The sequence below is a fragment of the Drosophila virilis genome, chromosome 3 (assembly GCF_030788295.1).
Source record: "Drosophila virilis strain 15010-1051.87 chromosome 3, Dvir_AGI_RSII-ME, whole genome shotgun sequence".
NCBI lineage: Eukaryota > Metazoa > Arthropoda > Insecta > Diptera > Drosophilidae > Drosophila > Drosophila virilis.
The window spans coordinates 25217808-25244199 of record NC_091545.1 but is presented as its reverse complement, the minus strand read 5'-3'; the positions used below and the strand labels follow the sequence as shown (position 1 = coordinate 25244199).

General features: G+C 37.4%; 3 protein-coding genes across 3 annotated transcripts in view; 2 read left to right on the top strand and 1 right to left on the bottom strand.

Moving 5' to 3' along the window:
• The window catches only part of Sema5c (Semaphorin 5c), a 43831-nt gene extending 23950 nt beyond the window's left edge, over positions 1-19881 (bottom strand). Inside the window, exons 1-2 of the mRNA XM_015176054.3 lie at positions 19545-19881; positions 291-344 (exon numbers count right to left, since the gene is read on the bottom strand). Of these exons, the coding sequence (XP_015031540.1) occupies positions 291-298 (8 nt within the window). The 5' untranslated portion in view covers positions 299-344; positions 19545-19881. The remainder of the gene's footprint in view (positions 1-290; positions 345-19544) is intronic.
• A 2436-nt stretch (positions 19882-22317) lies between these two features.
• Positions 22318-24129, top strand: vers (versatile). Its single transcript, XM_002048473.4, has 4 exons — positions 22318-22875; positions 22931-23406; positions 23468-23589; positions 23651-24129. The coding sequence occupies exons 1-4, from the start codon at positions 22432-22434 to the stop codon at positions 24004-24006; spliced, it is 1398 nt and encodes a 465-aa protein (XP_002048509.2). The 5' UTR covers positions 22318-22431; the 3' UTR covers positions 24007-24129.
• A 176-nt stretch (positions 24130-24305) lies between these two features.
• On the top strand, positions 24306-26160 carry LOC6624451 (uncharacterized). The gene is made up of 2 exons (XM_002048472.4): positions 24306-24841; positions 24902-26160. The coding sequence occupies exons 1-2, from the start codon at positions 24314-24316 to the stop codon at positions 25274-25276; spliced, it is 903 nt and encodes a 300-aa protein (XP_002048508.3). The 5' UTR covers positions 24306-24313; the 3' UTR covers positions 25277-26160.
• The last annotated feature ends 232 nt before the right edge of the window (positions 26161-26392 follow it).

Sequence of the window (26392 nt, the reverse complement as noted above, 5' to 3'; positions counted from 1 at the left end):
AAATATCTGTAATTGCTTAAATAAATACCCGAGAAGATTGGCATGTATTCTACCCAAGGCATGTTATTGATATAATAATAAATATATGCTATTGTAGAGAATGAATTTAAACATATTATTGTTACAAAATCAATTTCAATCTACTCGTTTCACTCGTTTTTAGCTCTCACTCGCTCGCTATCGTTTATGAAAATCGCATAGAAAGGCGAGCTTTAAACAGTGGCTCGCATTGACATAGGTTCAATGACATACTGTCGAATAAATTCGATCTTATCTTAGCTATCACTCACCTGTCCATGCGGATTCATTCATTAATATTGTAGGTGTTGTTCCAGGAATTGTGACTGAAAAAAAGGAAAAAAACAACGACAAATTAAAAACATATTGATAAATCGCTTTTACCAAATCAAAAACTTGGTCAATGGAATAATTTAGTCGACTGTTTTGTGGGCTAGCATAAATTATGGTCTTCAGACATTTACAAGCAGAACAAAGACGATAAACTTACCATTCCGAGGGCCTTTCCCAGCCCAAGCGAAACGTGTGCCACTTGACAATCGCCCCCATATGATGCGGGGCACGATCCCACACACAATATTAATAACGATTGGCATAATACTATAATAGTGTCATTTTGATATGCGATGTGCTGCCAACGCCAAAGTCGCCCCCGCGATGCCACGATCTATAGTTGGCCTAATCTCTGTCTTAGCCAACTGGCAAAGCTCTCGAAGTCCACGAGTCTCGGCACCAGTGGCATTATTCGTGTTAGGCGTGCGTTTAAACTCATTAATACAGCCACAATGCGATGCGATGCGATCCATACCATGCCGATAGGCTCTGTCCTCGATTTGCAATATACCCAAGCATTGCACAGTGGACCAATGTATATAAATGACTTATAAATTTTACATGCAACGGCTTAGCTACACTTGTTCAAGAACGAATAATTTAAAAAGCTTATCGATTAATCATCGATTGTTTTGACTATCGTTGCAATCGAAAGCATGTAATTGGGCTGCTGTCAACTTAACCATTGGTTAACACGAACGACTAGCAAATGCCATATGAAACAACTTGTTACACTTGGGGATGAGCACCGAAATTGCCTGAACATGCTATTTAACAGAGCCAGTCAAAACTTATCGATTAAATATTGATTTTTTGACTATCGTTACAATCGAAAGCATGTAAGTGGGCTGTTGTCACCTTAACGTTTGGTTAACATGAGCGAATAACAAACAGCCAAAACTTATCGATTAAATATCGATTGATTTGACTATCGTTACAATCGAGCGCATGTTATCGGGCAGCTGCTAACTTAACAGTGAGTTAACATTACACAAACGTTAAAAGTGTTAGCTTCGATTTACATAAACAAAGCTCCTCTTGAGAGATGCGAGATTTCCATAAAGTTTTCATTGACATTCGATCGTTGCCCACTGTGCTCCGGCAGCGCCTCCAAAATCGTAACCCCAGGGTCTGCGTTGGTGTTGTTCGGAGGTGCAGTTGCCGCATTATGTTAGCCCGATGCACAGCGATTTTAAACGGATTTATGCATTGGCCGCCAGATTTCATACAAATTTCCTAAAGGGTTTCATTTTTCACTCTTTCTGCTGTTATTTTTTTTTTTCTTGTGCTGTTGTTTTTGTTTCTTCGACTTAACATTGCGTGGGCCAGTCCAATGGAGCTTTTCATATCGTTGCAAGCGACTGTTGCAGCCATAAATTGTTGTTTTTGTTGTTGTTGCAGATGTTGTTGTTGCATGTGGTTTGTGGTTTTTGTTGCCGGTCGTGAAAGTTGCGTAAATCGCGTGAAGTAGTAGAAAAGTTCAATACTTTTCAAAATAATTGTAGAAAGTTTTTTTTTATTTCATTTCCCTCCCCCCTTGCAACATGTTGCATATGAAGTGCTTATGCAACAGCAGAAAAAAGTTTGATCAAAGATTCGCTTAGAGGCCAAACGGATTCGATTGAAACCTAATTGACTATCAATTGTGGTTAAACAATTTAATAGACATGGACATGATATGAAAATGAGTAGGAAATTTGAAAGGTCGGCCGAGAGGCTCGATAGATTTACAAAATGTGTCTATTTACAAGAAGTATGCCCAATTGATTTTTTTTTATTCAGTATGAACTTAGTTATTTATTTGGGCTGAAATCCCCAATTGTCTCTAAAGCGCCCTATCATATTTATTACTAAGGAAAGTCAATTATCAAAGTCCAGTGCCAGATCCTCCATTAAAGTGCTTATAATATGGCACAATAATTTCATACATTTTCTTTTTGTGTACATTTACAACGGATAATAACACCTCATGAGCGATATGCTCGTCGTGCCCACCTGGACGGTGCTGCTGTGTACTGCATCAATACATTATGCGTGAGGCTTCGGTGTCGCAGCTTGACCCACATACCAAGTATGTAAGAAGCAATCAGGCGGCTGGCCAACTCCCCAAACGAAACTGGAATCGACAAAATGCTGCGAAATGGCAAAAAGAAAACCACAATTCGACTGACTGACTGACTGACTGACAAAATCGGAGCGCGTCGCCCAAAAGGAAACCAGTCGACGGCTTTACGATGGGAACCAGCGCAAAAAGCCAAAAAAAAAAACACACACACATGAAAAATAAACAACATTTTGAAAATTCGAAAACTGTGTTGACGTCCGCCACAGAGGCAATTAGCCGATTCTCTTATCAATGTCATTCAGTTTCGCAAAATAAATCTCAGCCCCGGACGCACTACTATGGGTAACGCTTCGGTTAACTTAAATATGCAAAAGCCCCAAAAAAGGTTTATCCCACAACCGAAAAATGTGAACTCAATTTGCACTCAATACTCTTCAAATCAAGAGCTTTTGTGTTTAGCTACATGCTTCGATGTAGCCCCTATATTTTGCAGAAAACAATGAAACCCTTTTTATAGCTAGAGTAAAGAAAGCACAAAGCTTGCATAGCTAACGTATAGCAAGACTGGTATCCGGTTAGAAGATACCCTGTACAAGCTGCACATTATAAACTTCCAGCTGTGCCTGGTAAAAGCTTTTTTTCATAATCGATATTTATCGATATAAATAAAATTAAGTAGCAGCTGCCTTCTTCTGCCAAGTCAATATACCCTAGTTTGAGCATTTTCAAGGGTATCGAAAACATAAACTGTGCATGGCTTTTAAACGACCTTCGCCATTTCGCGTTGCCTTTAAAAGTATTTCGTTGTTGTTGTTGTTTTCTTCTTAACATTGTATTTTTTTTCTATATATATATATACATTTTTTCCATTGCCACGGATGCATAAAACATGTTACCGATCGCTCCGGCTTCGCCTTTGCCTTCAGGTAAACGTAAACATCAACATCTTAGCGTGCCCATCCGAACGGCAACATTTCCGTCAAGCCAGGCCCCACCGTACCTGCCCGCCGAGCCAGGCCAAGCCAGCCCCAGAAACTTGGCAACAGAGCCTCAAGTGGCGTGATCTCTGTCCATATGTGTTAGCGTCTCTCTCAGTCTGTATGTGTGTGTGTGTGTGGAGTCGGCCATTTGAAGGTCGACCAATAATTCAGGGGGCCTGCAAAAAGAGCAGAACCTGTGGCCCAGTCCAAATGCGAGCTCAATTTTCAGTTGCACCAAATGAGTCTCACAAAGATTTATGGCAAGGTGTTTGTCTCTAATCCAAGTTTGGGCTTTATGATTTACGACTTGAAAGAGCGCTCGCAGCTTATTGGAAATATCCATTGATTGATGTTTTATAAGTGTTTGAGCAGTTTTCACTAGAAATTATTTTGTAAATACAATGCGAATCATTATTTCCATTTGGAAATCGGGATATAGACAAACCCAAGTTAATTATACAAAAGAAAACAAACTAACTTGAATTATGACATTATGTCGCAATATTAAAAGTTTAAGAAAAGTAGAGCTTCTTATAGCGGAATTTTCTTGATGTAAACCTCAAATCATGTTCGATCTTGGGAACAGCTATTTATTAGTTTTAGAATAGCAAATGATATGCGTGTGATTGGAATTCATCGAATGCAAACTGACGCCTTTGCACTTCGAAGAGGCAAACGTGTTGCGAGTGGCTCCTCCAGCTTTAGCCGATCCGGCGATTGAAGGCGTATCTGGTTTCGCCTTCGCTTTTCAACTGCAATCATTTTCACTTGAGTTCAGTTCCAGAGTCGAAGCCGCGCTTGTCAATTCGCATCCACAGCTATTGATAAAGACGAGCGACAAGTTGGCGCTCTCAAACAATTTATGGTCAAAGCCTCTGAGGCAGAGGCAGAGACAGAGGCCGTGGCAGAGGCGATCATGGTCATTCACTTGTCTAGCGGTAGCCCACATAATTTGTACAAAACTTGGAAGCCTCAGTTTGTTAATCTAATTGCGTACAACTTGTAACACCTTCAAAGCTAGCCCTTCATTAACGCTCAGAGATGGCAACGGACTATCGTTAACTATCGTATAATCAATTAAATTATTAACTATCGAAGCAACCTCAAAACCAAAGTTTGTCAGACATTCTTCAAATTCACTCCAGGGTTGTTTCACGCTTTTCGATAAATCCATTACTTCTTTGTGGAAATGGGAGCTAAAGATTTGGTGGCAGAAGTTTCGCTTTCATGTTCGTTTACAAGGATTTCTAGAAATTTCATCAATGGAAAATGCGATTCAAAGTGTTCATAGGATTAGTCTAAAGTTTCGCTTCAAACGTATTTTCAAAACTCTACATAAGAAGTTAATCAATACATGTTTCAGCAATTCTGTAAATTCCACTCGCAAATGTGGAAATGGATTGGTTTCAGAAAAAAAAAAAGAATTATTAATTTAATATTCCTCGGGCGGGTACTGGGTGTAAACCAATATTCATTATTAGTTTTTCAAATATCTCAAAAAAATATTAAATTATGTTTACTAAACTTTCCGTTTCAGTGCCCAACAAATACAAACTCACGCTTCCATCTCTAGTTTACATTGTTTATCTGGTTACATACAAACTGAACGCGAGCATTTCTTAATGGCCAAACAATTTGATATGCTAGCCTCTTAATATGCAAATGAATTGCATTTTGTGTGGAGCACTTTAATTATTTTATTTATACACAAGGTTTTCACTAATTGAATTAAACTGTCTGCTGTGTAATTGAGCTTTTACACTTGTTTCTTGCGTAAGTTTGTTCAGTTTTTCGCCGTGCAGCATGACATGACCTTTGCTTACACTTTTGCTTAAGGCCCAAAGAGAGCAAAAAGAAATTATAGATGACTTTGACTAGCTTTGGTAAAGTGTTTAAATAATTTAATTTCGGCAACGCTCGCAAAAAAAAGGTGAAATACTTGAGACAAAATAAGTGTAGGCAGTTTTATTATAAAATCCTGATTACGTTTGAAAGCATAAAAAATTGGGGGAAAATTAATAAGAAATTAAAAAACTGTTATATTAATTAATATTATTTAAAATAAGATATCAAAAGAGCCAACAAATAATTAAATAATTCGGATGGGGAAAAATAATTTAAATAAATCAGAAACTGAACACCCTAACTTTGATTTATTTATGAAATTATTATCCTAAATATATATGTTTTAGTTTTTTTTTTCAATAAAATCATAAAATGTGTTTAAATAAAATATAAATTAATGCAAAATTAAAATGATTTCTACAAATTCTTCGCATAAAATTGCTTTAAAAAATTTGAATTAATACAAATTTTTCTCTTAAAATTGCCAAAAATAAAATATAATATTTATGCAAAATTAAAAGTACTTCTACAAATTCTTCTGCCAAAATTGCCTAAAGAAACTACAAATTAATACAAAATGAAAACCATTTCTACAAATGCAAAAAAAAAGAAGCTATATATATATATACATAAGTTGAATACAGTGCTGGGATCTGTGCCAGCAAGTTCTTGGCTATTCAAAAATCCATTTGTGTTGACTCAGCCTTGAGCTCTGAGTGGAGTTTGTTTGTATAACACAAAGCTGTTCCATTCATTCAATAATTGAAACTTGGGCATAGATCGACAAAATATATGCTATTTATATATATATATATATATATATATGTGCATACAGAGCAGGAAATGCAGCGTATGGCAACATTTTAAATGCTCTTGTTCTTCTTGATTCTTGTTGTTGTTGTTGTTGTTGTTGTTGTTTGTGCAAACAAATGTATCTGGAGGCACACATTGAGGCATGCGGTCGGATGATTTAGTAGGCGTTGCAACATGCGCCATATGCATGCAGCATGCCCATCCAGAGCTCGCAACCACTTAAATTTTAAAAGGCTGCCACAAAAACAACAACAACAGCAACAACAAGACACACACACACACACACACACACACACAATCGTCATACACAAGTCAACTTTTTGCCTTGATGCGCAGCGAACTTTTCGCGCCTGCTTTCAAGCATTGCTTAAGGTTTCCTTTTGGAGTGGGCAGCCGTTTGACCCCCCTCTATCTCTACCCCTTCCCCTCCATACACACACACACTCACACACACACACTGGCGTGTTCAGCCTCATTGGGGGCAACGCATGCGCAAATTGTGCGCCGGCTGCGCTGGCAATAAATTCATAAAAAATCATTAAGCAGAATTTAAAATCCAAAAGCAAAAGGCACATGTGCACAACATGGCAACCGATGGTATATCGAGGGGGAGGGCAGGGGGGGGCAACAGGGACAACTGGAAAGCTGATGTCGCATTAATTTCAAGCTTAACCGCAGCATTGAACCTATAAATGGTATCTTAAGCGCGCTGCAAACACATAAATTGGACTGAAATCGGAGGCCAGAGCTTAATGCAGTCATGATATCGTCTGCAACCAGGTGCAGCCCTGAGATACGGGATACGCGAATGTTAGAGAATACCGGAGAGTAAAACGATGACAATTTGCTTATTGTTTATTACAGGTAAGCACGGAGCTAAAGTGATTAAAAGTAGAACCGTATTATGACAAAATAAACAACGAAGCTGCAAGAGTTTCAGCTGAAATTATGCAACAGGAGATGGGAGATAGTCTTGATCTAAAATAAAACTTTAGACTAGTAAGTAACAAATACATAAATAAGATAATTAGCTATATATATCTAGGCTTTTAACAGCCGAGTTGATGTAATCATGTCTGCCGTCTGCCCGTCTGTCTCTTTCTATTTAATATTCTATTTAATTCCATTCCATATTATTCTTATGATAACTCCAAAAGTAGGTTCTTGCATAAACAACTACTTTTCTTAAATATTTTACCCAAATTCATAATATATAAGCCTTACTTTGTCGCTTACATATACGTAAAATCCTATCAACATCGGATCACTATATCCTATAGTTGCCATCGTTCTAAAAGTTGGTTCTGCTAAGGAAATATTTTTTTATATTAAGATAACTTGACCTAACTCGGGTTTTATTAGTTCGATTTTGATCCTCATATATATGTCAAATCATATCAACATCGGGTCACTATAATATATAACTTGATATGTAGGAAAGATCGGTGGAATATTAGGATCTTACATGGCTAAATATTCTAGTGTCAAAACATTTTCGTGCTGCACAATTCTCACATATTTGCAAAAGGGAAATGTCTATAAGGGTATGAAATCTTCGGTGTGCCGAACATGCGGACTTTGGGTAGAGTAAGAGTTAAGACCGCATCTCCCATTTAAAATTGTTGGTTCAAATATTAATTGTTCTGAGATAATTGTTAAATAATTATAAAACTAGAGTTTAAAGAAAAGCCTGGGTTCAGGGACGTGGAAAATCTGCTTTACATACCGTACCCAAAGGCTGCGCCCACGGCTAGTCTCAGACTTTCCTAAGCTAAAGACAACGATAATGTAAAGATCAAATGTCGAACATAATGCTTAAAGAATACATTTATGTGTTGTGGCTTTTATTATACCCAGCATATATATGTGCAATGGTTAGGCTTAAGTAAATATGTGGTTCGCTTGAAGAGCGCCAAAATGTAATCAAGAAAATTTTGCATGCTGCGCATGAACTTCGCGCAGAGACAACAAATGACACCACAAAAACTGAAACGAACCGTGGCGAAGCGAAAACAAAAATTATTTTAATTTTATGCTACGTCTTGTGCATGTTTTAATGCCCTAACTGAGGGTATCTTAACTAAGTCAACAATTTTTTTAAAACAAATTTGAGTAGGTTGTCTTTTAAAAAGCTGTCTAAGCTATATCTGAATGTAAACATGTTCTGTTTCTGAATAGTGTATAAAATCTTCGGTTTCTCTCATTTGGACATCATCTTTAGGCGCATCAAGAAAATTTCGTTTATAAGGTTTTGCAGACCAAATGAATGAAGAATTTCTAATGTTCTTCATACGGAGTAGTGTATAATGTATTCGGCTATTATTTGCTACATTTGGACATCATCTTTTAGTGCTACCGAGGCGTCAACAATATTTTGTTTATACGAGTTGACAGACCAAATAAATGAAGAATTCTGCGTAGGGTGTGGCAAATATGCGCAGCCTGCAAAAACAAACGCAGATACAGATACAGATACAGATACAAGATACAGATACAAGATACAAGCTATAGAGTTATGCATATATATATATATATATATGCACATATGAGCATATGAGAAATTTATGTGACATTCGCATTGGAAATTAACAGCGGACCGCTGCAAATTAATGTTGACACTTGTTGGCTTTGCATGTCGCTCGTTTTACTGCTGCAAATAACTCATTAGAATGCCCAAAGGCGGCTCAAGGTTGAACCTGAGGGGGATCTCAAGTGAGCCCGCCATCTCTATTCTTGATTTGTTGCCCCCTTCTTTGCTGCTGCTGCTGCTCATCTTCTTTGCTTGGCTCTTTTTGGCTGACCAGAAGAACAAAACAACAGCCTCTGTGTGCGAATCTCATTGTTGATAAATCTTTGCCATGCCCCCGCACATCCCGCACAAAACGCAACTTCGCCAAACACATTTGCCCCTGAACTTATCAACATGTCTATATCTTTTTTTCTCCGGTTGCTTCGTTTTCTTCTCTCAGTTGTTTGGCGAGTTCTGAGTTTGGGCCGGAAAAAACTCTGAACTTGGCAAAAGAAACATTTATGTACTTGCAGATTTCTATTTTAGTTACAAAGGAATTCTATACTATACTCTACTCTAGTCTTATGCATAACTCGTTAGAAGCTGGTTTTTTGTTATATTATAATCTCAAGCGAAACAGCAAAATGCAATTAACGATAGTTAAATACCTGTCCAAGCATATATTATTTATAGTAATATCTTTAATTGAATATAAAACTTAATTTTCATTTGATATACAAATAATTATATATACGACTCGCTCTACACTCATTCGGCCGATCTCAAGTAATGAAATAAATAGTAAATACATTTTTTGCCTTTATGTTAAATGCATTTTGAGATTTGTATTTGTTGAGTTTGATTGAGATATCTTTTAGGGTAAAACTGCTCTTCAGGCATAAATTGAAGCCCACTTTTCTCCCGATAATTTCAACGGATTATGATGTGAAATCTTTATCGACTGATTCATTTTTTTTTTTATTAGCTAATTTATTGAGACTATTCTTGAGCTCTTAACGTAGCTCTAGAATCACAGCATGAACATACTCAACATTACTTGTTAAATTTTATAATTATTCGATTTAGCTTTTCCTTATCTAAGTACTCGGTTTGGTAGTTGTATGGGATGGATCCTGTGAAGTCTCCGTCTCCATTTATCTAAAGCAATAAAGAAACATCAGAGAGATAGACAGATGGGCATGGCTCGTCGTTTAGCTGTGACACACTTTCATAATACCCTCTAAATATTTGATTGTTAACCTCTTTTTTATCTGTTTTGATTTCGGTGTACTTTTTTGTGTGTAAGAGCTGATTAGCTTATCTGGCGAGGTCTCTACTTTCTAGCTTGGTCTTACCGTAATGCCCAATGCCTGATGCCTGATGCCTAATGCCAATCCGCTCAAGTCATAACACGCATTAGTCATTAGGCATTAGTCAGTTATCTGCTCGACGAGTGGTTAACATTACAACACTTAAGTTAAACCTGGATTTATGCCGGCTGTTGCCATGGCTTAAGTAGAAGCTATCATCGTCTGGCGTTGCGTCCCGCCAACTCTTCGCTTGCCATGGACCACATGTGGTGTTTGTTGTGCACACACACACACACAGGCAGCACTATCGCGGATTTCTCCGCATGTTCTGGCAAATGTTTGCCATTTGACAACAGCAGCCAGCTTGTGTTTTCTCCAATCGGTCGCTGGCGATCTTTCGGTTTTCGGGCCCGGCAACATTTCTATTATTTATACCAGTTCAACACCAAATTTTTGGTGCTCTGCCAGTTTTCACACTTTCCATATGCCCGGGCTGGCTGTTGAAGCGTGCGGCTCGTGTAGCAATTAAAAATAATTTGTTTGTCTTGTTTTGTGTCAAAACTCACAAAAATACATAATAATAATAATAATGTTATTCAAGGAGCGGGCCAGTAAAATAAATGTGGGAATAAGTAACGCTTGAGATAAATAAATATGACAAAAAGTTGAATGCTTCGATTATGTTCAAAGATCTGCGCTTGAACCAGTTGGGAATTTGAAGCGCACGCCAAATTTGTCGGCTAGTTTAGAGCTGTCATTCAAAGAACTTCCGACACGAGACCTTCAGAAACATGTAACTGGTTATTGACTGTGCCTCAAGTCGAGTAGCTCTTGAGAGCTATCTGAAAATGTACAGACTTTAGCCCGGCTGGGCTCGACTTCTGATTGAAAGGCAAATAAGCTGCCGTTTCAATGAAAACAAAACCCGGTGGATGGGAATCGAATGGAAATCCATTTGACGACGCTGACAGCGGCGACAACAACAAGGCGAATAAATCATTTGCGTAGACAGAAATGCAAATCTTTGCAGATTAAAAACACACACAAAAACAATGCCAGCATCTCGAGACGGCTCAAAAATTAAAACCTAAACCTGTCAAATCCACGCTATCGTAAAGATAACGCCCGTCGACTCCGGCTCGGACCTCGTCCGCATCCGAATGAATGCGTTTCCACTGCGCCTCGCGTTGGCTGTGCGATTGAATATTTGTTTTAATTAAATGCCAATCGATGTACGTAATTGCAGCACATTAGGCAAAACCATCGTCTAACTAAAATGCCAGACGTGAGTATTATCTGCTTTAATTGAAATCGAAGCTGACATTAATTGACTAACCCGATAAGCTGGCAGTTGAAAGTCGTTTGTCCATGTATCTCTGTGGGCTTCAGGTACTGTCAGATATATATCTGGCCAGCAAACTGTTTGCGTGTTAGTCAAGAGTATCTAAATGCTTTGAATAAGGCACACAAACAGCGCCAAGATACCCTGTAATTCAGTCAATAATAACTATGTTATATAAAATATTACAAAATAATATAAATAGATTTTCCAAAAAAAATTCATAATAATTATAAACCTGTTGATGGATTTCAACAAAAAGTGCAGCTGACGTCAATTAACATAGCAAACGTTCATAACAATAAACTAAATAGTCAGCAAATGTTATTAAAATTAGTAATTACAGTAATTACAGTAATTATTAGCATTATTGTTATTATTCATGCCGACAGTACCCGAAAAAAAATCAAAATAAATGAATGCGAAATGCAAGACCTTGACTTCAAATTGATATTTGCCAATAATTTGGCACAACAAACAGGCTCCAAATATGATCTTAACATTTGCATTTGAAATTTGTTTGCAATTGAAGGTCAACTGTATCTATATATCTTTATCTGTATACGAGTTATAGCTCGTATCTAGATTCGTTATGGTAATTAAACTTGCCACAAAATCACAAACTTTGTTGATCCAAGTCAGGTTCAACTTGAGTTGGAGCAGTTAAACAGAGTTAAACAACAAATGTTGGCAAAGGTCAATGATACGGCCTCTCTTGAAGTATTTCCTATGGGGCGTATACCTGCATACCCAATGATCACCTGAGGCACGTGTACCGCAAAGAGACTTCATTAAAGGTAAAGGTCATCAAGTTAGGGATACATTTTAATGATACTTGTAGAACGTAATACAAACAAATAAAATAATAATAAATAAAATAAATACATAAATACATTTTAATATTGTAGAATAAAATAAAAATAAATAAAAAAAATATTAAAAATAAATTAAGTAAATATATAATAAATAAATTTTTATAAAACGAGAAGAATCTAATGAAAATAAATATAATAAATATATAATAAATCAATTTTAATGAAACTTGTAGAATAATAAAATAAATAAAATAAATATAAAATAAATAAAATATAAATTAATAAAATAATTATATATTAAAAAATAAGTAAACAAAACTTGTAGAATATAAAAAAGTAAATATAAAATAAATAATAATAATAATAATAATATAAAATAAGATAAATATATGATAAAATAATATAAATAATAAATTAAATATAATTTATTTTAAAATAGAGAAAAACTCATTCTCTGAACTTTCTTTTTCTCAATATCTGGCTCCCTCCCTCTCTCTCTATCTCACTCTCTCTTGCTATACCTACCTCTTTTCTTCTGTCAAATTATGTTATATTAATAAATGCCGTCAACAGTCAAGTGTCCCATAGATCCCACACACACACACACGCTTATATATATATTTGCACAGTTTAATTAATGTTCGTTTCGTGCTGCATTGCAAATTAATCAAAAATAGTTAATTAATTGACAAAATTGCATATTGAATAATGCACTTTACGGCCTTAACAACAATTTATTATGCTTTGCATTTTGCCGATGCAAATCGCTGTCGCCAACGTGCAAATTGTCTGGCAAGTAATGCCACCGGGTATACGAGTCGATCGATGTGTGGGCCGCAATTAGAAGGTCGCTTGTGTGGGGTCCATAAATTCCGAATGGCCATAAAGTTGCCTTTTGAATGGGGCACCGAGCTTTGTTTCCATTGTAGAACAATTGAACAATGAAATCTAACGCGGCAAACAATTGAAATTCATTTTTGTAGACAGCCAAGTCATTCAAAAGACAAGTCTTTAAGCATAAATAAAAGTATATGCTTAGTAGAAGATTACTTAAAAGCTTGCTCGCTTCTGTATGCCAAATTTGTAATAATTTTCTATGAAAAGTTATGTCAGTTGTCTCATTCTTCATTAACATTAAAGATTCATTAGAAATCCGCATGCCGCCTGCATTATAAGACCTCCAGTTTATAAAAAGGCAAATAAATCCCAAGATGCATCATTATTTACCCCTCGTGTATTGTTATTATCTCGACATGCGATCGTGGCGTGCAATTAGAAATATTATCGATTATCGAATAGTTGCTGTTCATATAGAAAATCTATCATTTTTGCCCCGTCGCTCTCCAACCCTGTCAACCAGTGTTGGCAAGTGGCGAGTGCATGCAACATTTCATGCAAGAATTCGCAAAACCTGAGTTCGTGCTCTTGGCCAGATGCACTCATTAATGCATAATTGTACACAATTAACTGGGGGCCAATGGAACGGACGGGGCGGCCGCAAAGATTGAGCTAATGGCGATGCTGGAAATTGCCAATCAATGGGAATTGCAACAATTTGCCCAAGCCCAAAACCGCAACAAAAAAAAAAATACTTTCAGATAGATGCAGATACGAGCAATTGTTTGTAATCGATATCTGTGAGAGTACCAGATATTTGGTCTGGCTGTTGGTTTAAATAAGTGGTAAGTGGTATGTGGGGTGCGGGTTCGATGCAGTGCTGAGTACACTCAACAAGTACTCGTATTTGCACTGGTTTTCTTTTCATGTCGCCATAAAATGCAACGCGTGAGCGATTTTCCTTGCAACGTTGTTTGTTTAAACTTTTAACGCTTTTCAGCTTGACTTGATTTTGGGGCGTTCGCAAAGGCAGCAACAACAACAACAGTGAGAGCAACAGCCATAACGACGTTGAACTCGTTTTCCCACGTTGGAAATTCTTCAATTTACATGCCACAAATGCGCAATCACAACTGACACCTTTTCAGATGTCGATAGATAGATACACATACTGCACTCACCTCAGACACACGAATTTGTGTCGAAATCGCATTGAATAGTTGCTTTTTTTTCATCAACACTAATAGGCTAGTTATTAACTAAGGCCTTCAGCACAACAAAATATTTTCAGATTAACAAAATCGAATTAAATACTCAAATCTAAACAAATTAGATTTAAAATACGAATAGTTCAATTAAATTATAGAATTTATATTATTTTCAGATTAACAAAAGTTATTAAATACCATAATATAAACATCCTAAACATGATTTATAGTACGAATAGCTTAATGAAATTAGAGAAATTATAATTTTTTATAGTTTCTTATCTCTTATATCATAGAAATTTGTACAATATATGTTGATAAAGAAAAGAAATCCAAATTTTCTAAATTTGTACAACAATCCCACGTTCCCAAAAACCAAATGTGCTTAGCCTAGATGCGAATCATTGAATAAAACTACAAAATGTACAAAATCATTAAGAAAACAACAACTGGGAAGATCTTTGACGTGAACATGCCTAAGCTGAATCCGAAATAAAATTGGCGAAAATGCTACGAATAACACACAAAAAATGTGAGTACATTCAAGAAGCGTGTGACAAAAGTAAAAACGAAAAAAAAAATTCAAAAATCATTGTAAGAAAGCGAATCAAATAAACAAAGCACAAAAACATAAAACTGACAACAAATTTGACACAATTTTTTATTGCAAAGCTTTCAATGCGGAAATTGTTATTCAGTTTATGAATGGCAAAGTAATTTTTATTGTTGAGAAATAAAACAAAACAAAAAGTATTTCAATAAATCCATAATTTGTGTTTTTTTTTTAATTTGTGCTAATTCATACGAGTTAGCAATTCATTTTATTTATATTTTATAAAAGTTCCGTTTGAACTGGTTCCTTTTAGTGTTGATAAATAAAGCAAAACAAAAGTGTTTCAATGTCTTTAATTTTGTTCCTTAATTTTTGTTAGTTCATATGAATCAGTTAAGCATTTATTGAACTTTACAGAAGTTCCGATTGAACTGGTTCCCTTTAGTGTTGATAAATAAAACAAAAGTATTTCAATATGTCTAATACTTGTGCTTTCCTTTAATTTTTGTTAGTTCATATGAGTCAGTTATCATTTATTTAATTTTATGGAGGTTTCGTTTGAACTGGTTCCTTTTAGTGTTGATAAATAAAGCAAAACAAAAGTGTTTCAATATGTCCATAATTTGTGCTTTTCTTTAATTTTTGTTAGTTCAAATGAGTCAGTTATAATTTATTTCATTTTATAGAAGTTTCATTTGAACTGGTTCCTTTTAGTATTGATATATTAAACAAAAGTATTTTAATATGTTTTAGATTTGTGCTTTTCTTTAATTATTGTTAGTTCATATGATCCAGTTAAGCATTTATTTAATTTTATAGACGTTTCGTTTGAACTAGTTCCTTTTAGTGTTCATATAAAAAAACAACAAAAACAAGAGTATTATAATATGTCTATAATTTGCGCTTTTCTTTAATTTCTTTTAATTCATACGAGTCAGTTAATCATTTATTGCATTTTATAGAAGTTCCGTCTGAACTGGTTCCAAACTGGCAGCGCCCCATAAAAGACTCGCGTGCTGCTCTTTCCGGTCGCCACAAAATCCGTGTCAAAAATGTTTTCAAAGTCAACAGAGTCGAAACCGGACCCACATCGCATGAATATTTAAACCAAACACAATTTTTTTTGTTTTTTTTTTTCTCACTTTTAATTACAGCGCCTGAGCTTACGTAGGCCATGCGGATGGCACTCCGTAGATCCCAGCCTGACCACGAGTTCAGTCAACTCTGAAATACATTAATCCGTAGATAAACAACGGCCAGCGAGGCATTAAAAAAAAAAACTAACCAACTTAAGCATATCACTGACATTATGATAAATGCGGCTCGACTCATTAAATCAAAGCAAACTCTATTTTTTGCCAATATATTTTTTGTGTTTCTGCCACAAGTGAGAGTGGCCGTGACCATATTATATTTGAATTTTAGCTCTTTGTCGTGTGGCTTAGGCAAACATGTTTTATGTTAATTAAACTCTATTCATACTATTATTTACTCTTTCTGTGCACAAATCATAATTAAGTTGTACATCCCGTTGTCGGAAAATGTTTTCATTTGCGGCTAATCTTATTTGGTGCAAAAGCTTGTGGCAAGGTATTTGCGGAATAAAAGATTTATTATCATCCGCGCTATATATAGTCATATATGATTGTTAATGGCTTTCGGGTTTTGGCAACAAACTAGCTGCGACATGGAACATAATGTTTATTAATGGTTGATTTATTCGAAGGTTGATTAACTGATTTTTAAAGAAATTTGGGCTGCGGTATTTTTTGGCAAAAATAATTGGATTATTGTTGGAAATTCCAAAACAAGAAATCTCGCACAAGAGAAAATTATAATCTCTTAAAAATAATTTTATTTTTAATAGTTATGCTTGGATGGAAAACTTAAAAATAAAGAAGAGCTTGAAGGATTGTTGAATTCGATCGAATCAGCAAATGATAATCCATGAGAGCATAGAAGTATTGGAAAATGAGAAATTTTCTTAATTTTAAATATTATGTAACCCTGAGAAACTTCAATGGATATGAATATTTATATTACACGGGTATTACGGGTATTACCCGGCCTTGCCCGTGGCAACCATTTTAATTTCATCCGTACTATCATTAAAAATAAAAGAAAGCGTATCAAATAAATTTTTGACTTGAAATCGTTCCGATCGCAAATAGTTTTTCGCTGGATTTGGCGGATCTGATTGCCAAAATCGATTAAACACGTATTCACTAAGTTTTTATTTGTGAAACTCAAAGGTGCTCCCTTATATCTTGCAAGAGGGGGATTTTGTGAATTTTCACAGACTTAGAAAATGATTCACAATCAAGCCGATTGGAATGTAAACAAAAGAGTTGCATATTTTCGCGAATTTTCCACGCTTGCGGGTGGAATTCAGAACAAACAATTTTATATGTAGAAAACATATTTATGTGCCTATCCTACGACTTTCCATTGATTGACAATTTAATATAGCATACTTCTGGGTAGATTTAAGTGTTGAAGAGACGATTTTATGAGTGCTACGTGATTTTCTTTGGCGTCGCATTCTGAACCAGTTTTGCGGGGCGTTTATGGAGTCGTCGTATTTCTACGTATCGCTTAACTTGCATATATAACTCTGTCTGATAACTCAACTGCTTTTTGCGCACAGCACATTTCAATTGCAAAAATGCATTCATCAGCATAATTAAGTCGTCAATAACTGCCGTCTATGTGAAGTGGACAATTTATGTCATTAGCAAACGAACATGAAGCAGGCCTCCAGCTACAGCTTTGCCGGACAGCGACTCGTCTGCCACATTGATTTATCAGGTACAGCATGTAGCAAGCTCATGCTAAACTACATGGTAAATATACATATATATATATATATAGATTACATAACAACAATATATACCGTTAATGAGTGGAGGCTGGCAGAGAGAGGGAGCGCAGATGACGACCCAGAAGGCAAGACAAGACCCAGAAGCACAAAGAAGAAATGTGCATATTTAGATAAGAATGTAATGTGGTCGGCGACTCCGGACACAGACACATGCGGATCAGAGCTGGCACAGTGCAAGCCAAAAGTTGGCGGCCAAGGAAAGCCAACAATTTCAGTTTCGGGCATGTGCCATGTACAACATGCACTCGACTTGCAACTGGTTCGTAAGCTGACAGTGTGGGGGGGGACAGGTGCAGGGGCAGATTCTAGGCTTTGTCTGAGTCGTCAGTCGGGTTTTTTTTTTCATTTCGTTTCGTTTCGTTTGGCATCGCCTTAAGCTCTGAAATGGGTCAATTTAGTGACAAGCGATGGCGTTGCGATCCAATGCCACTCTACAAGACATAGTCTAGCATCTATTCGAGGAGCGACAAGCTGCTTGTAGATGGAACTGCATCTTGGACTGACGCACACAACAATCATTGTAAATGGACTTTCTTTTATGTGCTCAAAGGAATGTTTAGCTGCAGCAGTAGCTCTGAGTGAATACCATGAAAATCCTAAATATTTATTGATTTTATAATAAGTATTCGAAGCTGGCTTTTTAAAATTCTTTTGCATTCTAACAAAAGCTACAAATTGTCATTGGTGCGGTCTGTTTTGCAAAACTTCCAGTTCGAGTACTTTTTCAGTTTCTTAGTTGGGGTTGGGTCTGGTTCGAGTTCGGGACTGAGCTCGAGCTGGTTCGGTTCAGAACCGATTCGCAGCCTTGACAATGACTCACTAATCTAACAAGTAATTATTGCTAGCCATTATATATATTCAATGTGATTATTTTATAGTCGTTAAATCAGTTTCTTGTATGCATATAATACCACTTCCAGGAAGCGTATGCATTATCTGCCTGATGATTCAACTGCATAATTTAAAACTACTCGTTATTATCAAGCACTTTTGTAGTACACATGCACTTGACACCACGTTTAACCCGATAGGTGAAACCCCGTTGTGTACCATAGATAACACTTTTATCAGAGCTGAGATTTATGCTGGAACTGCGGCTTATTTATAGGTGGGCGTAAACAAAACATGAACTTAAGTTATTTTATACTTATTTTATCAACGGAGAAACTATCCACCCACATCCCGGCCGGACACGGCTTTGCACTCGCACCAGGCGTAATCAATTAAGTCCGAGAATTATGCGACTTGCGAGGGCAATGTCGATTGGGCATTAAAGTGGCAGCTGGGTGAGCTGGGCGTGGGTGCTGGGAACCCAGCTTGGAAGTGGTAAGTATTTTATTGCATTGCTTTTGTGTTTTGGCCGAAAAAAAGGAAAGAGGCAAGAGGCGAAAACTTCAAGGCGTAAATATAAATTGGAGCAACATGGCCCGAGAGTCTGACTTATCAATCGAACAATTATAATGGCAAAAAGTGCACCGAAGGTTTCCCAGCGACCCACTCGCTTTGGCCAGCACGCAAACTGGTCACGAATCTGAATATAGCGAAGCGCATGAGATTGGGCCAGCTGCGCGATCCCAAAGATGATGCCAGGCTAAACGCCTCTACCTATTAATATAACCCACTTTAACGCTCGTGCCGCAGCTCAATAATAAATGAAGCCCACTCGGAGACTGCCAAAAAGAAAGGATAAAGCTTAAGAGAGTTATCGAACTAATGCAATCAATTGCCGTCAATTTAGGTGGAAATATGCGATTCAAGTTGCAAGTTAAAATTTTAATTAGATACACTTTCAATCTTAACTTTCGAGTTCGACGAGCTTATCTATGGACCGATAAAGTCAAAGATCTTTTACGATAAGGAACAAGCGGAGCTTAAACAAACTGTACAAAATTGTAAAAGGTTCTCAATGTTGCCTAGGTCAGGTTGCTATTTTTTTTTTTGGTTTCTTTTTTAGATAATAAAGTGTTAAAATGGAACATAAAATATATAATCTTTTTCCTAACCACATACTACATATATACACATGTTTTTTACTTACTTATCGTAATTCCTGTTCTGAATTGTGGTAGCTCTTGATATATTGATGATATCTTAGATAAAAATCGAAAAGGTTTCACTTTAAACAGTTATTAAAATATTATTTACAGCTTGATTTCGTATTCTATTTTGTTAAAAACAACACTTTAAAACTTGTTTCGAAGCACGTGGAATAGACATTGGTAGCGTAAATTCACTTTAAATAGACAGTTGTTATGCACTATTAATGTTTTATAGATTTTAATAGATTGTCAAAGTCACAAAAAACGGAACAAATTGCACAAAATATGCCACGACGAGCGCGTCAAAAACGAACGAGCCTGAAACGGCGACTGAACCTGAACCGGAGCTGAGCTTCAAACTTTGAGCGCGTGAGGCTGACACAAACGCGCGCTCTCTCTCTCTCCCTCTGAGTGTGTGTTTTTGAGTATGTATGTGTGGGAGTGTAAAACCAGTTTGTTTGAGTTTAACTGCCTGCCACATGTGGCAAATGTGTGTGTGTGTTTGCTTGTTGCGCTTGTTACGCCGATCTACCTCTTTTGCGTCTCTCTTGTCCAGGCACACGGCCTCCCTCTTTCTCTCTCTCTCTCTCCCTCTCTTTCTATTGTTCGCGCGCTGCACGTTTTATGCTGCTTTGCCAGCAACTTTTTAAATTAAAAGCCAACGGCGTCGGTTTTTTTTTTTTTTTTAATTCTTTTTCTCTTCGTCGTTTTGTCGTTTTTCTTTCTTCTTCTGCTTTGTTTGTCACATAATCAAAACAAACGCGCTTTTCGATCACGATGCGTTCTTTGTTTTTGTTTTTGTTTTGACTTCTGGTTGTTCTTGTTGCTGTTGTCGTCTCCATTGCTCGTTCTTCGCTTACGTTTTGTGCCTACTCCGCAGCTCATTAACTTTTTACAGCTACCGTTTCTTCTCTTTCGACGAGTACGTAATTAATTTGATGGCCCCGAATTGTTAGAAGCGCGCAAAGCCGCCCAGATAAGCCCCAACCCCCCGACGTACCGCTACATTCGGTGCAGCCGTAAATTGCCTTGCGTCAAATCAAATTAGTTTCAGAGTTCAATCTGCCCAATCGGAGAGCATTAGCAGCTGATTTTTGTGCTCAGTCGCGTCTCTATCTGCTTGACCTTACAAGAGTTGCCCATTTAATGATTTTCACAGTTAGATTGAATGCATTGATAACGGTTAACAAATTATTTGTTTTACAAAAGAGCGTTATGTTAGTTTTTTTTTATAACATTCAAAACTTTAGTGAGCAGATAGAGTGTTTATAGCAATGTTTTAAACCTTACTTTGCTTTTTATCAGATGTTCCTTGTCAACTATTGCTAACCCTAAATAATAATAATGTCAGATGCAGTATATGCAATAGAAACTGCGGCTGTAAAGGCCTGAGCTGGTTTGGGAACGTTTCAGCTGTGCCACATTTATGTAGATTTTGTTGGGCTTAAGTAAACATATCTTATCTAGTGTTGCCACCCACACACAGGCCGAAAAAGCAACGTTTGCATAAGGTGGGCAGTAGATGCGCTTTACAGCTAGAGATGTGCATTCGAATGGGAGTTGGTCGCGTGACACGAGCGAGTACAAATCGTGCGATAGCTAAATGCAGCAGTGCAAAAACAGTTAAATTAAAGCACAAGCAATACAAACGACCCACGTCAGAAAGGGACATGGCAAATATACATATATGCAATTGAGAGACATGCCCATGCGCTGCCCATGGCATATGCAACATGTCAGCAGCGACAGGCGGAAGAACAAGCGAAGCTTTGGATGAGCTCAGCCAGCTCATGACAACCTGCAATCAAGCGCCAGCAGGCAGCAGAGGTTGCAGACCCGCGCCAGTCCGGGCCGGGGCACGGCCATCAGCAACATGCTGCATGCAAGCGCGTAGGCAACAATGACGCGACATTTGTACGACGAGGCTTTAACTTAAATTATGCGCCAAACAAATAAGGTCTCGCCAGCGCCATAATGATGCCAATGCATGGGCCATAATCAAGCTGCCAGTTGCAAGTTGCACAAAGTCATGGCTGTTGTGTCTGCCACATGCCCCCCCCCCCCACCACAAAACAAACCGTCCGAAAAAGAACAAAAACTGCCAACAACCGCAAGAAACAATTAAGTCTTGTGAATAGCAACAGAGAGCGCATCCAGGCTTGCACAAACGTGGCTCGATTGAGAAACCAGCAGCTGTTTTATATAAAATCCACCACGTGCCATAAAATTTAGCACCTGTGGCCTCCAATAAAGCTTTAATTTTTCGATTAAGTGACAATTTAAGTGCTAAGGTTTTGGCCCAAAAGCAGCTGCGTGCAAGCACGAGCCAAACCTTTGCAGCCGGCCAAAAATCGAAGGGGCACAAAAGCAGGGAGCTCCAGCTCAGAAGCTATTGCAGAAACCGGTTGCAGGGTGCTTCCAGAGGCAATGCACAATTAGGCTTGCTGACGGCCTGACGGCAAGTCGCTGTCAGTTCTCGGTCAGACAGCGGCTTGAAGCTGATTCTGTTGGTGCTGGTGAAACAAACACAGGCCTTGGGGTTCGGCTGTTCAATTCTCTAAAAGATGGCACAGCTACCCATTAGACATAATCGTAGCGCAATTGTCGTTGATTGTTGTCGTCCGTTTTTCTAGTGCTCCTCTTTTCCAGCCAACCCCAAATGTAGCTGATTAGCTGAAATGCGTGCGAATCTTCATAGACTCGATGACAATTGAAGAAGATGTCAGTAATTTATTTAGATCAGCTGAACAGCATACGTATGTAGTTACTTGTCTTGCCCTACTTACAAAACCAAAACTCATTTGTGTGACTTAAATTGAAATAGAATACCGCAAAATTGTAAAGTTATGATGTGAAAAGAACGCGATTAAATACTCTGCATGTTCAATGCACATTTTGAATTTAGTAACGCGCCAAATGCTGCTTATCGAATCGGAACCAGTTATTGTCGTTTTCAGGAAACTGAATTTTATCGAAATGTTATCGAAAGTGCTTCAAACGACATGCATAAGTGTTGTAAAGTACCAAAATAAAACTAGCAGCTGCGGGCTTGTAGTAAATTCAACAAACAAAAATAATATTAATTTCCTCGGCATAATGAGATCCAACAATGGGCAGCAGACCGTTCAACGCTATCGGGTTATCAACAACAACAAGAAACTACAAATAATAGGCAAAGCCGGCTTATCGACAACCCAAAAACAGTCCAACAAACGATTCAGCCAAACAAAGTTAAGAGGTAGACCCCCGCGAAACTTGTCGCCTCCACATGAATATCAGGAAGACGAGCTGTCCGCATTAAGTGACATGGAATATCTGACGGAACCAGAGGCATGCTCTCACTTCCGATGCATAGCAATGAAAAACTAAAATTTTGTCTTTACAGCGGGATCAAGCCGATAATCAGGAACGCGCATTCCAGTCAATTGCATCCACTGTGCGCCCGCTGCTTCAGCTGTTTTCCGAAGATTCCTGTTCACCAAAAAAGAACATTTCACAACTTCACAGTACAACAGTACAGGACGCGTTGCATGACAAGCGACAGATCATATACAAAGATATTCCGCTTTCCTCTGAGGAGGAAGATGAAGACAGGGCCTCACTGCATGAAGAGGAACGTAATTTATTTCTGGAAGACGAGGCGATAGTTGCATGCCCTAGGTTAGACAGTCTCAGTCGGTTTGAATGGTCGCCAAAATCGACAAACATATTCCTGGACTTATGGGAGAAGCACTTAAAGGACATACGAGGGCCGCTTAAAAAATCACTCATACACAAAGAAATGGCCGAGGAAATGTGTGAATATGGACCTACTCACCGGGAAATCAAAACAAAAATGGACAACATGTCTAGAAAATACAGGTTAACATGATGTTTATCAAAACTTGTTTACCATAATTGCAACATTGCCTCTTTATTTCAGATTGGAAATGAAAAAGATTAAGTCCGGAAAACCTACGAATTGGCGGTATTTTAAAAGAGTTCAAGCTCTATTGGTTGGAACGCCGTCTGTTGATTTTGAAGAAATCATTTTCGATAATACTGGTAATAAGTTGAGTCGGACGCAGCATTGATATTCATTCATTATTTAAACTTCCGAACACAGAGTCTTCAACATTTTTCAATGCAGACAGCAGCGACGCAGAGCGCGAAGTCAACAATATGTCAGCTGAGGACAGGGAGCCGGAGCAGGAGACAACTCCAGCTGCAGAGCCTGAACAGGTACCAGAGGAAGAAGAACGCGTAGATAAAAATGTAGAACAGATTCCAGCGGTATTACCCAGATCTCATAGGGATGATTTTTATAATGCGCCAAGAGGAGAGCCAACAGAACGAATGATGCAAATCGAGGAACAGAAGTTGGCTGTCGAAAAAGAAAAACTACAGGTTATGAAGCATATATCCAGAGAACTGACATCGATTGGTCAAACGTTAATTGAGTTGCTTAGAAATGCAAAATAGCATAATAAAAATCGAACGTTGAAAAAGTATTTATATTGTTTGTTTGCTAGAATATTTTAAGCTTATTAATAAGTGATGTACAATGTCTATCCAATAAATGCAATGACTGCCTCGAAAGCTGAATTATCAAATTTAAATCATTTTACTTTGTTTTTAATAAAAGCTTTTAATTATAGCATAAATATAAATACCTAAAATGTTTGTGATTGTAGAGTTGGGCTATTTAACGCATTTTCCCACGTCCGCGCCAACCCACTTCTTGATCTTCTGGTATTTTAGTATTTTTTTGGCTTTGCGTATTTTAGCGATGGCCAGTAACAGCCACACTGATTCGCACGCAATGGCAAAGCCCGTAAAACAAGCAATGTTTATAATAAATGTTCAGGAAGAGGAGGCAAAATGCACAGAATCCCAACTGGATATATTACTTAAAATCCATGACGGCCAATACCGGCTAGTGAAAAAGAACAAACGCAGCTCCGTTTGGAATGTGTACCGAGAAATCGCCCGTCCGGATGGCACCAAGCTAAAATGGAGATACTATTGCTTGGGCTGCAAGCGAGTAATGCAATCAACCGGAGGCACAACATCCAATCTGCGCATACACAAATGCCATGTACGCTATCTGAAGCAACACGGAAAAGTTGCCGAGTCGTCAAAGACACAACACAGCAGCAGCAGCAGCAGCAGTAGCAAGCTGCAAAGGATGCCGGTGACGGCAAGCAAGAGGCAAATGCAACTATACGAAGAGCTGAACGATCCAAAGGCTGTTGAATACAGCGATGAGGAAGAAGAATATGAGGAAGTGGACATTCCAGCTGCTGCACATTCAGAGGTGAGTGCCACAGCAGGCCAATCGAGTGTTGCTTTAGCTTACGTGCTTCCATACCAACAGATTGAGCATATTGAATCCCCAGAAACAACGCTAGCATCCAATGAGCGACCGCTTCTGAAGCTATTTTCCGAGGATGAAGCCTGGTCACCGGAAATGGCCGAAGAGCAGGCCATCGAAATAGATCATGTGACTGAAGACGTATCGCAGGAATTCGTCAAGGAAACAATCCGACCGAATTCCGCAAGCCTCATCCACATCGACGCCAGTGCGATATCCGAAGCCGAAAGCTATGCCCGCGCCTGGGCGCATGCATTCCTCAAATTAAGCGAAGAGCAGAAATTTTATGCGAAGCGTTCGATTGACGAGCTCCTAGTACTGGGACGCTTGGAACGCTTGAACATATCCACAGTAACCTCGTTGACAACCAGCTTATAAGGCTTGAGTACTTAAAGCCATTCTGAACATGGTCTAAATAGAATTAAATGACTTAAATTAATTTGCTGCCCCCTCTTAAATAATCCCTCAATAAAATGTAATTAATTTTTAGTTTGATCTGTGCAAGTTTCCGATCCTGAGCTACGGACGAATGCAATACTTTTGTTCAAGGTTGAAACTGTTTAAACTTTAGTAGCAGACGATACAACAGATGGTTAACTAACTAATGACATTGCTTATTTAAATCAAGCCAACACTGATAATGGACTTAATGGAATTCAGCTAGAGATATATTAAATCTTATCTAGCCATTGATTGTGAAATGCTTTTTGATATTTTTCAATTTTTTTATTTTTTCCAATATATTTTTTAGTTTTTTTTTTTTAATGTTTTTCTTTGTTGCATTTTGCATTTTGTATATACTTTTCTTTGCTGTGAATTACAAATTGTTTCTGTCATCTGCTTTCGCTTGATGTTCGTGTACATTTGCGGGGCATATTTGAAATTAGTTTCGCCTGATCTGAATCTATCAATTATTATTACAATTAAATCTGACTTTCAGTATTGAGAGCTTACGTATTTTAGATGTATCATTGAGGGCCTATCAATGCGTATGTGTGGTGTGTGTGTGTGTTTGTGTTGTATGTTGCATAAATGAATTAATTATTTTTTATATATGGTGTTTAGGTCAACATCTTCGATACGAGAAACTCTTAAAATTGAAAGCTGGCAAAAACGCACAACAAAACTTTCATGTAAAATTACAAATTCATAAATGTTCAAATAATTATTTTTGTATAAATATGTGTATAAATATATATATACATATATATATATATATATATGTATGCAGTTTTGCCTCTAATATATATATGCATTTTTATGATGTTTATTGTTAGTGTTTGCTGATTTTATAATACAATTTGAAATTTATGCACTTTCTGCCATGCACACACATAAATATGTTTTTATCAAATATATCATTCGAAGTGAATTTGAAGTGTTTTGTTTGCATTTTTTTTTTTTTTTTGTCCATTTTTGGTTTATCGTTTGTAAATTTTACATTTTGGTTTTCCTGTCGCTTGCCCCAGATGAAAACAAAACATAAAATACGCG

What these genes read in the sequence shown, in the direction of transcription:
- vers (XM_002048473.4), top strand. Translation starts at nt 22,432, where the DNA reads ATGCACATTTTGAATTTAGTAACGCGCCAAATGCTGCTTATCGAATCG. An exon ending in AATATCTGACGGAACCAGAG is followed by an intron (nt 22,876 to 22,930) that starts GCATGCTCTCAC and finishes TTGTCTTTACAG; the next exon opens with CGGGATCAAGCCGATAATCA. An exon ending in AACATGTCTAGAAAATACAG is followed by an intron (nt 23,407 to 23,467) that starts GTTAACATGATG and finishes TCTTTATTTCAG; the next exon opens with ATTGGAAATGAAAAAGATTA.
- LOC6624451 (XM_002048472.4), top strand. Translation starts at nt 24,314, where the DNA reads ATGGCCAGTAACAGCCACACTGATTCGCACGCAATGGCAAAGCCCGTA. An exon ending in CAGCTGCTGCACATTCAGAG is followed by an intron (nt 24,842 to 24,901) that starts GTGAGTGCCACA and finishes CCATACCAACAG; the next exon opens with ATTGAGCATATTGAATCCCC.